At 36.7% G+C, this 12452-nt stretch overlaps 1 protein-coding gene across 1 annotated transcript in view; it reads left to right on the top strand.

Moving 5' to 3' along the window:
- TRPM6 (transient receptor potential cation channel subfamily M member 6) overlaps positions 1 to 11293 on the top strand; it is a 256602-nt gene extending 245309 nt beyond the window's left edge. The window contains exon 39 of the mRNA XM_007498544.3: positions 3932 to 11293. Coding sequence (XP_007498606.2) covers positions 3932 to 4065 — 134 coding nt within the window. The 3' untranslated portion in view covers positions 4066 to 11293. The remainder of the gene's footprint in view (positions 1 to 3931) is intronic.
- Positions 11294 to 12452: the final 1159 nt, after the last annotated feature.

The following is a 12452-nucleotide window of genomic DNA, read 5'->3' as shown; positions in this document are numbered from 1 at the left end:
AATTACAATCATATTTTTGTCTCATTAAATTTTAAAGACTCAAAAAGGATCAAAGGCTAGCGATTGATTTTAATTTCTGTCAGTCTGTGATCAAATAGCATCATGTTAGATTCTCATAGCATGGAACTTTTGAAGAATAATTCTCAACAGAGGAAACAGGGTGAGAATTTGATGCAAGAGTCTGTAACTCTCTTCCCTAAGCCTTCTCCACTACCCATAATTTTTTCCTCCTTATTGATTTTTTGATCACTGGGCTGTATTGTCTGGGATTTCCCTACATTCCTTATTTATCTGTCATACACTTTGGTGGGGGTTGGGAGCAGATGAGGGTTGTGGGTCACATGAGAAACAGCACCTGTCTGTCAAGTCAAAGTGCTATGGTATTCATTATATCAACCTGTCACTTTAAACACACATTCTATTATTTCCTTTTTGGAGTTGATATGTGACTTTGTTTCCAGTGGGACCTTCATTGTTACCACTACAATTACTTCTAACATAAAAACAAGTGGCTGAAGGAATCACCCCCAAACACCTCACTCTGATCTGAGTTCTTGCCACATGATTTTCTTTAATTCCAAAAAACTATGCTTTTAGTTTGGGTCAGCATGCATAGGGTTTGATTTTTTCCTCTCCAGTTTAGTCATAAAAATGTTCCTTAAGAATAGGGCATGACTTTTCCATTCTGAGGAACTTTTCACTTCTTATAGTAAAGTAACTTGCCCTTTCCAGAATGAGCTTTCTTTGCTCCTGTGTGAAGTAAATTTATGGGAAAATTTAGATGCCTGAAGGGTCATTCCTAGTCCAGTTAGTGAAGAATGAAGTCTACTCTTGCACTTATCCTCCACATGTACATGCTTTTTAATAAATAAGTGTTTTTAATGAATTCATTCATTCCAAAAACATGTGTTGGGCAGCATGCCAGAGTAGATATCAAATCCAGCCTCTGAAAAATACAGCTGTGTGACCCTGGGCAAGGGACTTAACCTCTCAGTATCCAAAGGAATTGCTTTAGACTCTTAAGTTGCAGAATAGTTAGTGGTAGGCATTGGTAGACTTTTCTCACCAGGACTACTTGATCAAATGCCCTCATTCCAATTGATGTAAAATTTTTCAGTCCTGGATTAACTTCAAACAGTTGTTAAAACAATAGTATGGATGCAGTAATAGAATTGAGTCACTGGGACATAGAGATTTGAGGATGAGAGTGATTGGGGCTGGTGCAATCATATATTGACCTTACTTAGTGGAAAGAATTGGTACTAAGGTCCTCTGTTTTTATGTTAGTATCTTGTATACCAGATCTTGATACTTAGATTCATTTGAAACCTGATTCATTAAAAAAAAAATCCTTACCTAATCAGGCCATTCTTTAGAAGATGTGATTTAGCAATTTCCTGATCAGTAACAATGGAGATACTTGGAATAACAGAATCAGTTCTTGGAAACTACATTTCTCCTCCCTTCTTAGTTTAACAAGATTTGGAAGGTCTGTATCAAACTCAAGATTTAATTACCTAAGGAAATGACCTTCAACAGGCATGTGCAGAAAAAAAGGACAGACCTCTGGGCTGTCCCAAGTCAAGATAAATCATCATTGGTACAGATGAGATGCAGGAAAGTGATGTAAAACTGTCTAAATAAGGCACAACACTTCCTCTCTCCTCCTCTTTCCCTGAAGAGGCTACTCTGGCTGAGAGTGTTCTAGGCATTTTGACATCTTGGAGTGTTGGTAGTGAGTTTTGCCCTTGAGCTGATTCAGGTTCAGGCATCTTAGCTGAGCCCCTTTGGAGGTCAGGCTGATTCTTCCCTCCTTCACACTCAAAACCTTACTTTCTAGATCTCCTAATCTTCTCACCAGGTACTAGCCCCTTCCTTCTTCTTTCTTCTTAAATCTCCTTCACTATATCAATTAAATCACCATAAAATTTCCAGCTGAGTTTGGGTGTTTCATTAGGATTTTATAAATAACATCCTTGGTGACCAAATATAATTATTAAATTCAGTCTCAACCCTAATTTTAAACCTGACACCTAGTATCAATTCTAAGAGGAGTGGCAAAGGATAGGCAATTGTTAAAAGTTTGTGACCTGCCTGGGGTTATACAGCTAGGAAATGTCTGAGGCCAGATTTGAACCTAGCTTTTCCTGACTCACAGGCATGGTGCTCTATCCACTGGGTAGTCCTAGCTGCCCCACTGCCTGATTTGGTTTGAAGCTAACTAGGCCAGTCTCCAGAAGCTGAGGACATTGGGCAATGTTAAATGAAGCAAAGTACAGGATTAAGCCATTTTTTTTTTTTGCAATTTATTCCCTGAAGATCATTGGTCTTGATTGATGAAATCAAATGAAGTGGTTTCTCATAGTTGTCTCACCTTGTCTCCCAATTTATGTTTGGGGATATTTTTTGGAGGCCCTGAAATATTTGGATACTTACCTAATTTGCTAGGCACGATCTGCTTCTTTCTAATCTCCCAGCAATATCTCATTGAAATTCTGATATTCTGAAACCTGAAATTCTCATATTATTGAATAATCTAAGCACTTTGACTTTAATAGATTTTTCAGACAATAATTAATACTGTATTTTTTTAAACAAAAAAGCTAGCACCAGGATGGCTATCCAAATAGAGCCTTCAGGTTGCCAAACTTCACAAATACTTCTGCGGCAATTAACTGGTCTTTGCATGTGCTGTAGCAGAGACAGAATTCATATCTTAGAACCAGGAGACCTAGATGATTTGTAGCAAGTCATCTAACCTCTTTAGCCTCAATTTTCTTATCAATAAATAGGAAATAACAATTTGCAATATTTATCTCACAAGATTGTGGTGAATAAAATATTTTGTGAACTTTAAAACATAATATACATCCATATATATTGTTTAAACCAGATCTATGATTTCACAGGAGCACAGACTTAGACCTGGAGGTTATCTCAGAGGTCACTGAGTTCACACATCCCCACCCACCCCATTTTCCAGATAAGAAAAAATTGAGGCCCAGAAAGTTTAAATGACCTGTCTAGGTCCACAGAGCCAATATATGCCAGAGTTTGGACAGGTGCCATGATTTTCAAGTTATTATTGTTTTTAATTTTCTTTCATTCTCAGAGGCATTGCCTTTCTCCTGGATCATTCTGCTTAGGGTTGGATATTTCTTCTCCAATTAATTCACTAATAATCCCCTTAAGTTAAGAGTTCCATGTTTCCATTCTGAATAAATTTTCACTGCTTAGAATATGCTGATTTTCCCTATTATTGAGTGATAACATGGCATAAAGGAGTTTGTCAGGAAGTAAAGTCAGGAAAAGTAAAAAAAAAAAACCCTAAAACTAAAAACTTGTAAAGTCCTATCTCTGATACAAGCAGGTTATGAAACCCTGGGCAAATCACTTAACTTCTAAGTAACTCTGGCAACTCTCTAAGGCTGTAACTTGCTGAAAGTTATGGATTCCATTAGTAGAAGGAATTTCCTCCTCAGAAGTTCCTTCCAATAGTAAAATCAAATCACCATTATTTGGGGGGAACCCCCCCCACAACATACAACAAATGACTATTATTATCTCACTCTATGTTCATTTGGGGCTCAAATTCTTGGCTTTTCCATCCAAAGATCACATTGAAAATATCCTATTTATTGCTGTAACCATCCAAACTAAGTTAAGGGCAGAAGATATCAGTTAATCCTCTTTTATTCCATCATTGAGATAGCAAACCTCAGAACCAGCTTGATGAATCAGTGTAAAGACTCATGGTGGTGTTTCTTGGCATCTGTGGTTAAGGATCAATCTCAAGTTGTACTTGTTAAATTTGTGGACTTGGACTGATTCCTATGGGAGAAGCTTTAGACATGTGAAGCCTGGCTTGACCAGATGAATAGCTAGCTTACCTTCAAGGCTCTTGTGTGACTGACTTAACTTCTTCCCATAGATCTGAAAAGGAATGACTACAGTCCTGGGAGGATCAATTCTACTTTTCAACTTCAAAGAAAAATAGAACCAGCCAAAGGATCTGTGACAGAAGAGAGTGTTGGTGACCCCAGAGAAGATCTCACACGCTTATAATGGAGAATGGAGAAAAGGATTCCTGCTCATCCTCTGAATTCTTGTACAAGCTCAATGTTGGGCAGTTTTGACACTTGTGTATATTCTATTGCACACTCTAGGGCTGATTGTAGGACTCAGCTTTTCAGATGAACATTGCTATTCTGCCAACAACCCAGTGGGTTCTTGAAATATGGGCTCCTATAGTTCTTCACCCTCTGTATTAATATTTTTCATATATTCTTAGTTCTGATGTCTGTGCGAAGACAATTAGAAATCATGTTGGCATGTATTTCATTGCATTTTTGTCTTGCCACTAAACTTTAGTGGCTGAAAAGAGAGAGTGAAGCCTAAGATTTTGTGCAACTCTGCCTTTACTTGGATCCAGTTTATGCACAAGTCAAAGACATCACCAGTGATGTCATTTTGGTCCTTTTCTGAGTATGAAGGACAACAACCAACCAACCATGTATACCTCTGTTCCTCTATTGGTCACTTAGGGCTTTTAGAAGTTAAACAATGGGTAGTCAAGAACCAATGGGATTCATTTAGTTAATTTTTCTTAAGTAAATGTTCTCTATGCTGCCTCTCATCATCACAAACAACTATAGTATTTATTTATATATGTACAGAATGCACTTCTATAGTCACTAACTCCTCCCTCTTCTGTAGAACACAGAGAGAGAGAGAGAGAGAGAGAGAGAGAGAGAGAGAGAGAGAGAGAGAGAGAGAGGAGAGAGTCTGTGTGTGTGTGTGTGTGTGTGTATGAGCACTGACAAAGGGGAAATGGAGAGGAAACTGGAGTACCATTTGCATAGATTGTAGGACATCACTGATGCACAGACTGATTAGAAATTTAGAGCCCTGTTGAAACCTGGTGTTGTCACTGCACTGCACGATACCAGAAAATTTCAGGTTTCTCAGGAAACAAGGAGAAGGTAAATGGAAAACCAATTCTTTTGTGTCTCATTCCAAGTACAAAAATAAACTGAACTGGAGGATACCACAGTTGTTTTTTGCTTGTCTAAGTTCAGGGTGGAATGTCAAATAGATAAAGGAGGGTTTACTAGATTGTTTGCCAAAACATTCATTCCTTTTCTGGTTTCTAGTGCCACACATGTAGTGTCTTTGTGGGGAAAATAACTATGTGTTCAGTCCAAGGGATAAAGATATGATTTCTAGTTTAAAAACAGTAAAACAACATGGTATCAAAGAGAAGACTGTTTATATTTTTAAAGTACAACTGGAGAACATGTGATCATGAAGACAAATGCACTAAGGCACAAAGGAAAAAAAAATTCTGAAGGTCAGGAGATTTGCTTACACTCTCTAGGCCAGATTTCTTTGGATGTGCTTTCTCAGAACAAACTGTATATGTAGATGGGAGATGCTTAGCTTGGGAGTGGTACTGCAGAAAGGACACTGCTTCTGAAGTCAGAGGACGTTGTGGTGGTGATTGTACTTGTTCAGTCTTTTCCATTTGGGTCCAACTCTCTGTGATCTCGTTTGGGGTTTTCTTGGCAAATGAATAGAGTGGTTTTCCATTTCCTTCTCTGGCTCATTTTATAGATGAGGACACCGAGGCAAATAGTTTGAAATGACTTGTCCAAAGTCACAGAGCTACTGTCTAAATCTAGATTTGATTCATATCTTGTGTTTGGTGCAACCTGTGCACCCTTTGGAAAGTTACTAAGACCTCCCTGTGCCTTGGTTTCCTCATTTATAAAATAAGATCAGACTACATGGCCTCTAGAGTCCTCTCCCACTCTTTATCTATGATCCTAAAGATAGAATATCATTGGAATCTGCCTCCTTTTAAAATGCTGTAGTTCAGTGACCATGAATCTCTTGGACTTGGAAAATTCAAGATCATCTTTATCCTCAGTCCTTAGTTTAGCTAATTTGCTCTGGAACACATTTTCAATGCTCAATCCTGCCAGTATGGCCAATTGCTGGGACAGAGAGCTAGACCCGTAGTCCAGAAGACTTTGGAGTCAGGAAGACAGGTTTTAAATTCCTTCTCTGATAATAACTGGCTGGGTGACTCTGGACAAATCACTTAACCTCCTTGGGTCTTGGTTTCCTTATCTGTAAAATGGGTAGGATAGATCTCAACCTTCAGGGTTCTAAATCTATGATCCAATGAATTCTTACTCTGGAAGATTGAGGATGCCATGCATATGGAGATGTTTGCTACTGATACTATTCAGGATGCTGTTGTATGAGTGGCAAGAATGGCATTTTTCCCTCTAAGCCTTTTAGTTGGTCACAGATGGCATTTTATTTGATTTTGGAATAATGGTTAAGGAGGGTAGTCAGGCAGCAGAGAGAGGAACTCTACCAAAATGTTCATATATGTTTAGGGAATATATGTTTAACTAGTTTTGAAAAATCTATAAAGGGTCTGTCTGGCAAACTAGAAATATAAACTTCATGGTAAAATGTTTGTTACATAGATGATGAAAATTAAAGATAAATACACACTAGTTCTAAACTTTTGTACTCTTGTTGCTGGTTTTTTCAAAAATTTAAACCTACAGTCAGTAGCATTAGATTTTTTAAAAAAGGTAAACTGTAAGAAGAAAATAATTATAGGGATGGCAAATATGCAATTATCTAAATCTCAGGGACAACTATTTTGGGATTATCTAGGATTGATTAACATTGGCAAATTAAGTGACCTGTCTGCCTGTCACTTCTATCATTAAATAACATTTTCCTCCCTAAAGGCTATGAAACCCTTTTAGGTCTTGACTTAAATCAATAGTTCTTGATGTCAGTCATGTTGGCCAAATGCTGACCTCTGAGAATTCATTCAGCTGGAATGAATTCTTGAAGATAGGATGATTATTCCTTTTCAAACAATCTGCCCAAAGGACTTGCCAAATTTTTGGCCTTAGGGGCATGCATTCCTTGCTCTGTCTTTCTGTTGAGCTAGATGATGGACTGTTGGAGGAGGAGAATTTTTATCACATGGATGTCCATATTTGCTTACAATTGGTCTAAGTGATCTTTAATCAATCTCAAGAAACTTGAAGGTGACTATTAAACCCAATAAATTGGGACTATATCATACATATATAATATGTATCATATGTATAGTATTACTACTACATAACAAAGTGTTTAAGGGAAAGATGGATTGCTTTGAAATTGGGAAGACTTGGGTTCAAGTCTCAACTCTCACATATTGCCTCCTTGACCCTGAATAAGGCACCAAACCTAGGAATTGTGAAACTGATCTACCTTGGGAAAGGGAATTTTCTCTATAAGAATTCCATAAACCAATGAAATCATAGGCCTGGAATGAAAATAAAAACAAAAAATCTAATTAGAAAAATAGTGTAGTAGGTAGAATATTAATTATGAAATCAGGAAGACATGAGCTCAAATCTTTCCTCTGTCATTTACTAGATAGATATTTGACCACAGATGAGTTATCTTTTTTAAAAAATTGATCCTCAGATTACTTTCTTTAAAAACAATTATATTTTCATTAAATTTTGTTTTTATATCACATTCATTTTCAAATGTAGCTCTTTATTCTCTATGAATTGAGCTACTCTTGCAGCAAAGATTTAAAAAGAAAAATAAACTCTAGCAAAACTAATGAACACATTAGCTTTGTCTGGCAGTATATTTCAAGTTTCACATACAATGTCCCTCATCTCTGTAAGGAAGGGAGAGAGGTACATTTTTTCAGCTCTACCCTGGGGGCCTCAGTCTCTTATCTAAGACAATCCATTAAAATATAGACATTATGGTCTATATTGGTAGAGAGTTACCACATTGATATATCTAATGAATAAAATTGGGGTTAGTATTCTTGAAATAAAAGATTTATCTGATTACCAATTCTTTGAAATGCATCTAGTCCATTGCTCTGTATTTTTATTTTTTAGGACATGACCTTTTATAGACTATACACATACATTCACACAAACATGTTTCTGACCCTTGCCTTCTGTCTTAGTATCAGTTCTAAGATAGTAGAGCAGCAGGGGCTAGACAACTGGGGCTAACTGACTTGTTCAGTGTTGTAAAAATTAAAATTACTCTCAAATAAAAATATCATATTTTTGGATATTTATTAAATGATCATTAGAAATCAAGGAATAAAGAAGATACAAAATAAAGACCACCTGCCCATGGCTGATTCACTCATTTAAAATCCTCACACTTAGCTTACCACCACCACCCTGCTGGCTGCAAGCCCAAGAAAGAGACCCAAGAGGACTGCCCACTCACTAATATCCTCTGTGTACAGGAAGTACATAATGACAGGAAGTCAGTGGGCTCCGGGGAAATGTAGTTCTTTTTTAGGGTAACAGATTTTCAATTATACATACCCCCTTGAGATCTGTGGGAGACTAGTCTCTCCAATGGATCTTGTAAACATAACCAACTTTGAAATTACAATAATTTGGGGATAAAAGGAAAAGAGAACAAAACCAATGATTGCTAGGCACATTGAGAAAAAGTCAGTTAGGGTGCAGTCCCCTTCATCATAAGAGCATACATACAAAACAAATGCATTTGACCCCACACAGTTCAGAACACCACATCCCAAAGTTCACTCTGGATCTTTTGGTGCAGTGTGTGGTCTGTGGAGGCATCTTCATGGTGCCTTCTCCAAACAGTTCACTTTCTGGATTTGGAGAGGTGGCATGTTTCTTATCCCAAAATTACTCTCAAAAAGAATTTAAACTTTGCCTTTTAGAATAATTATACAGTGTCACACAGCTAGGAAATGTCTGAGGCCAGATAAGAACCCAGATCTTCCAGTTCTATGTTCAGTCTCCTAGGCACAATATCTTGAGAAGCAGTATGGATTAGTAGATAGAAACTGACCTTGAATGCAAGAACACCAGGGGGGTCATGTCTGATCTGACCTTGGGCAAGTCACTTAAGATTTAAGTGCTCCCTATCAGTGGTGTCAGACAAAAACAGAAACAAGGCTACTAAAGCATAATAAAAATCCCTCCAAGCATGTATCCTCTCAGGGAATCACATATTTATGTGATCTATGTTTTATTGCATTTTTATTTATTTTGTTAAATTTTTCCTAATGAAATTTATGTTTGACACCTGCTCTAAATAAACATCATTTTTTTTCTTAATGACATCATATTTGACGCCTTTATTCTAAACAATTTCTTACAATTATAGGTTGAAGAAAAAGCTGGTCATTTCTCTGTTTGGAGGTTGGGGTTTCCTATAGTAATGAATTCACTGGCCCATTTCCTTTCCCTCTGTCTTAAGAACCAAACTCTCAGCTAGTCCTTATTCTCCTTATTCACTGTGGCATTGATAATGCCACACCACAGTTTTTCTACTCTCCCCAGTCTTAAAATAAAATGTTAATTCCCCAGAAGACCTCTAGAAATCATCACTTTATTCCTCTGAAAAAGAAGATAGATTGAAAAGTCATTTGAAAGATGGGCTGTTATCAAGATATGGCACTATTTTTTTTGACTTGCATCTCTCCAAAGTATGAGAAAGGCAGAATTATTCTCAGAGGTTGGGATTTGAAGGCTGTATGTTTACCTCTTTGAAGTCTTGGTATTTAATTTTCTGTAGTCATTTCTTGGGCAATTTTCTAAGAAACTCGTTGAAGCTAATTTATCATAAGTTAAAGTCAAATGACAGAAAGGATTCCCCCCCCTTCCCTCTTAACAACATTCTATTCCACTGAGGTTAGCTTCTGAAGAAAAATGAGACTTAAAGAGTATTTCAGATCTCTTGCAACATGGGTGGGTGCATTGAATAGAAAGGGATCTGGAAACCACGCTGATTTAGTCTTTGACATATAGGAAATTATCATGTGATCTTTCTTCAGAGACTCTGATGAGCTGATAGAACTTTGCATTTTTATGATGTGAAAAGCTTTCCTTGAAAATAATTAGATAAATTCCTTAATATTTCAAGGAGGACTAGTTTCATACTTAAAGCAATGGAAGTTAGAAGCCTTGGTCTCTCCTCCTACTTCTTTCTCAGTCTTTTGGGTATAATTGTATAATTCACTTAACCTTTCTGTTTCTTCCAACTGTGAAATGTAGAAAATGATATTCCTTCAAATGAAGGTGAGGAATAATGAAATCACAGTTTCAAAAATTCTTTGAACCTAATTTTAAAGGCATGTCTCAAGCATAATATGCAGATCAATAAATAATAAAGAATTTTTATGTTTTGATATTTTATTATTTATTAATAATATTCTGGTTAAATGTAAACTTTTTGAGACTGGAGAATGTTCCATTTTTGTTTTTGTATCTTCAGTGTCTATTGTAGTACCTAACATATAGTAGCACTTAAATATTTTTTTAATTGATTGGATGTTTATAGGAGTTCTGTGTGTGTTTTCCTCTTGGATTTTCTAAGTATGACAGGATACAAATCCCAGATACTGACCCCTTCAGATGATATGAGAATCTAGAAGGTCTTGCTTTACTGCATTAATGTGCTGTTAGTCTTCAGTTGGACCATTTTGGTGTATCAAAAAAAATTCTTGGGATGTTATAATACATAATATTCTTCACACTTCTTCATGTGTTTTTAACTGGAAGGACTGACGGTGGTAATTGTGGTAGAGACACGAGGAAGAATAGATGAATATGGGTGTTCAGTATGGTTCAGAAGAGAACGTATATTGAGTAGATGGCTTGGTTGTAGTTCAGTGAATGCCTGAGTAAGGTTGCAGGTCTGTGAGTCTGAAAAAAGTTCCAGGGCAAAATATTTGAGTTATGACAGAGAACTGCTAGAATGTTTTTGTTGGGGTAATGGATGACACCTGGATTTTTTTTTTTTTAATTAAATGACCAAAGCCAAAGTGAGGCAGTACTATTAAGTCTATAAGCCTAGAAAAGAGAGAGGAAAAATAATAGGTAGATACAGGATTCTCACAACTTTTAATTTACATCTGCATTAGACACTAAGCAAGAAATAGCATGGCATATTGTATAAAAAGAGTTCTGGATTTGCAGTTAGAAGATAGAAGCTCGAATATGAATTCTGCTTACACTTTTGTGTCCTTGATCATCTTTAAAAAATCTTTTTAAAATGTCCAATATGTAAATATGTTTTGCATGATTGCATGTTTGTAACCTAGATTAAATTGTTTACCATCTCAGAGAGGGGAAAGAGGAGAAGAGTGGAGGGAGATAATTTGGGGCTTAAAATTATAGAAAAGGAATAATAAAAATTATTTTTACATCCAATTGGGAAAAATAAAATATTATATTTAAATATTTTTCTGAGTTTTAGCCTCTTTATTTTTAAGATGAAGGATCTGGATTGGATGATTGGGGAGTTCTTTTCTAAGTTAACCTGATTCTTAGACTCTGTGTCAAAGGGAATGGTAAGAGTATGGGGAAGCATTGCTTAATTTGACATTTCTGATGTGACCAGCCCAAGATCTTTCTTCCATTAAAAAGAAAAACCCTCATCTTCTATCTTAGAACCAATATTGGTTCCAAGGCAGAAGATCTAGGCAATGGGGTTTAAGTGACTTGCCCAGTATCACACAACTAGGAACTGTCTGAGGCCAGATTTGAATATAGGAACTCCTGTATTTAGGTCTGACTTTCTATCCACTGAGTCATCTAGCTGCCTTCATAAGTTTTTATGGTAATGTTATAGAATCTCCTTAATTAGAGTGATAACTACTCATATCCATTCTTGAATAATCAGGTAGATAAAGAATGACTGCTTGCAGACTATGACTTGAAGTTGGATAGACACAACCCTTGTTTTGGTCCATCTATTCCAATTGTATAGACACAGGGACAATGAGCTGGAACTAGAATTTAATAAGAGAGTGGGTACAATTGTTTTGTGGAAATTTTAAGGCAGTTTTTTTTTTCTATTTGCATGACTCAATTTTCTCCTTGAATTTGAGGTCCAACTCTTTAACAACAATATTCTTTCTGGCATAGCAGGAGCCTAATTAGTGCCTATTGATTGAGTCTGATGATGTTATATGACTATCATGGGATATTATAGTTAATGATCATCCAAAGTGTGATGGAGAAGGAGAGAGAGAAGCATGAAAGGAAGGGAGGGTGGAGGAGGAGGGGGGAGAAAGAGAGAGAGAGAGAGAGAGACAGAGAGACAGAGAGACAGAGAGACAGAGAGAGAGAGAGTATAATGGATGACTTTATCTGAGATGTATGACTAGAAAAGAGGATGGACTTGTTATGTAGCAAGAGTCAAGGCTAGCTGATGGACAGCCACCTGTGCAATTGGTATTGATGCAATATAATGTGAATTAATGGAAGGCCTCTATTATCTTGGACAGATCCCACTATGGGAGATTTATGGGAGGATGAAGACAAGATTGTCATGGATTGAGAAAACATGGATGGGTCTCAATGTACTGAAGAGAATGATTGATGAAATCACAGATTTAT

Source organism: Monodelphis domestica, chromosome 7, assembly GCF_027887165.1.
Source record: "Monodelphis domestica isolate mMonDom1 chromosome 7, mMonDom1.pri, whole genome shotgun sequence".
In the NCBI taxonomy this organism is placed as follows: Eukaryota; Metazoa; Chordata; class Mammalia; order Didelphimorphia; family Didelphidae; genus Monodelphis; species Monodelphis domestica.
Note: the sequence above shows the minus strand (reverse complement) of the source record. Positions and strands in the feature narration are given on the sequence as shown.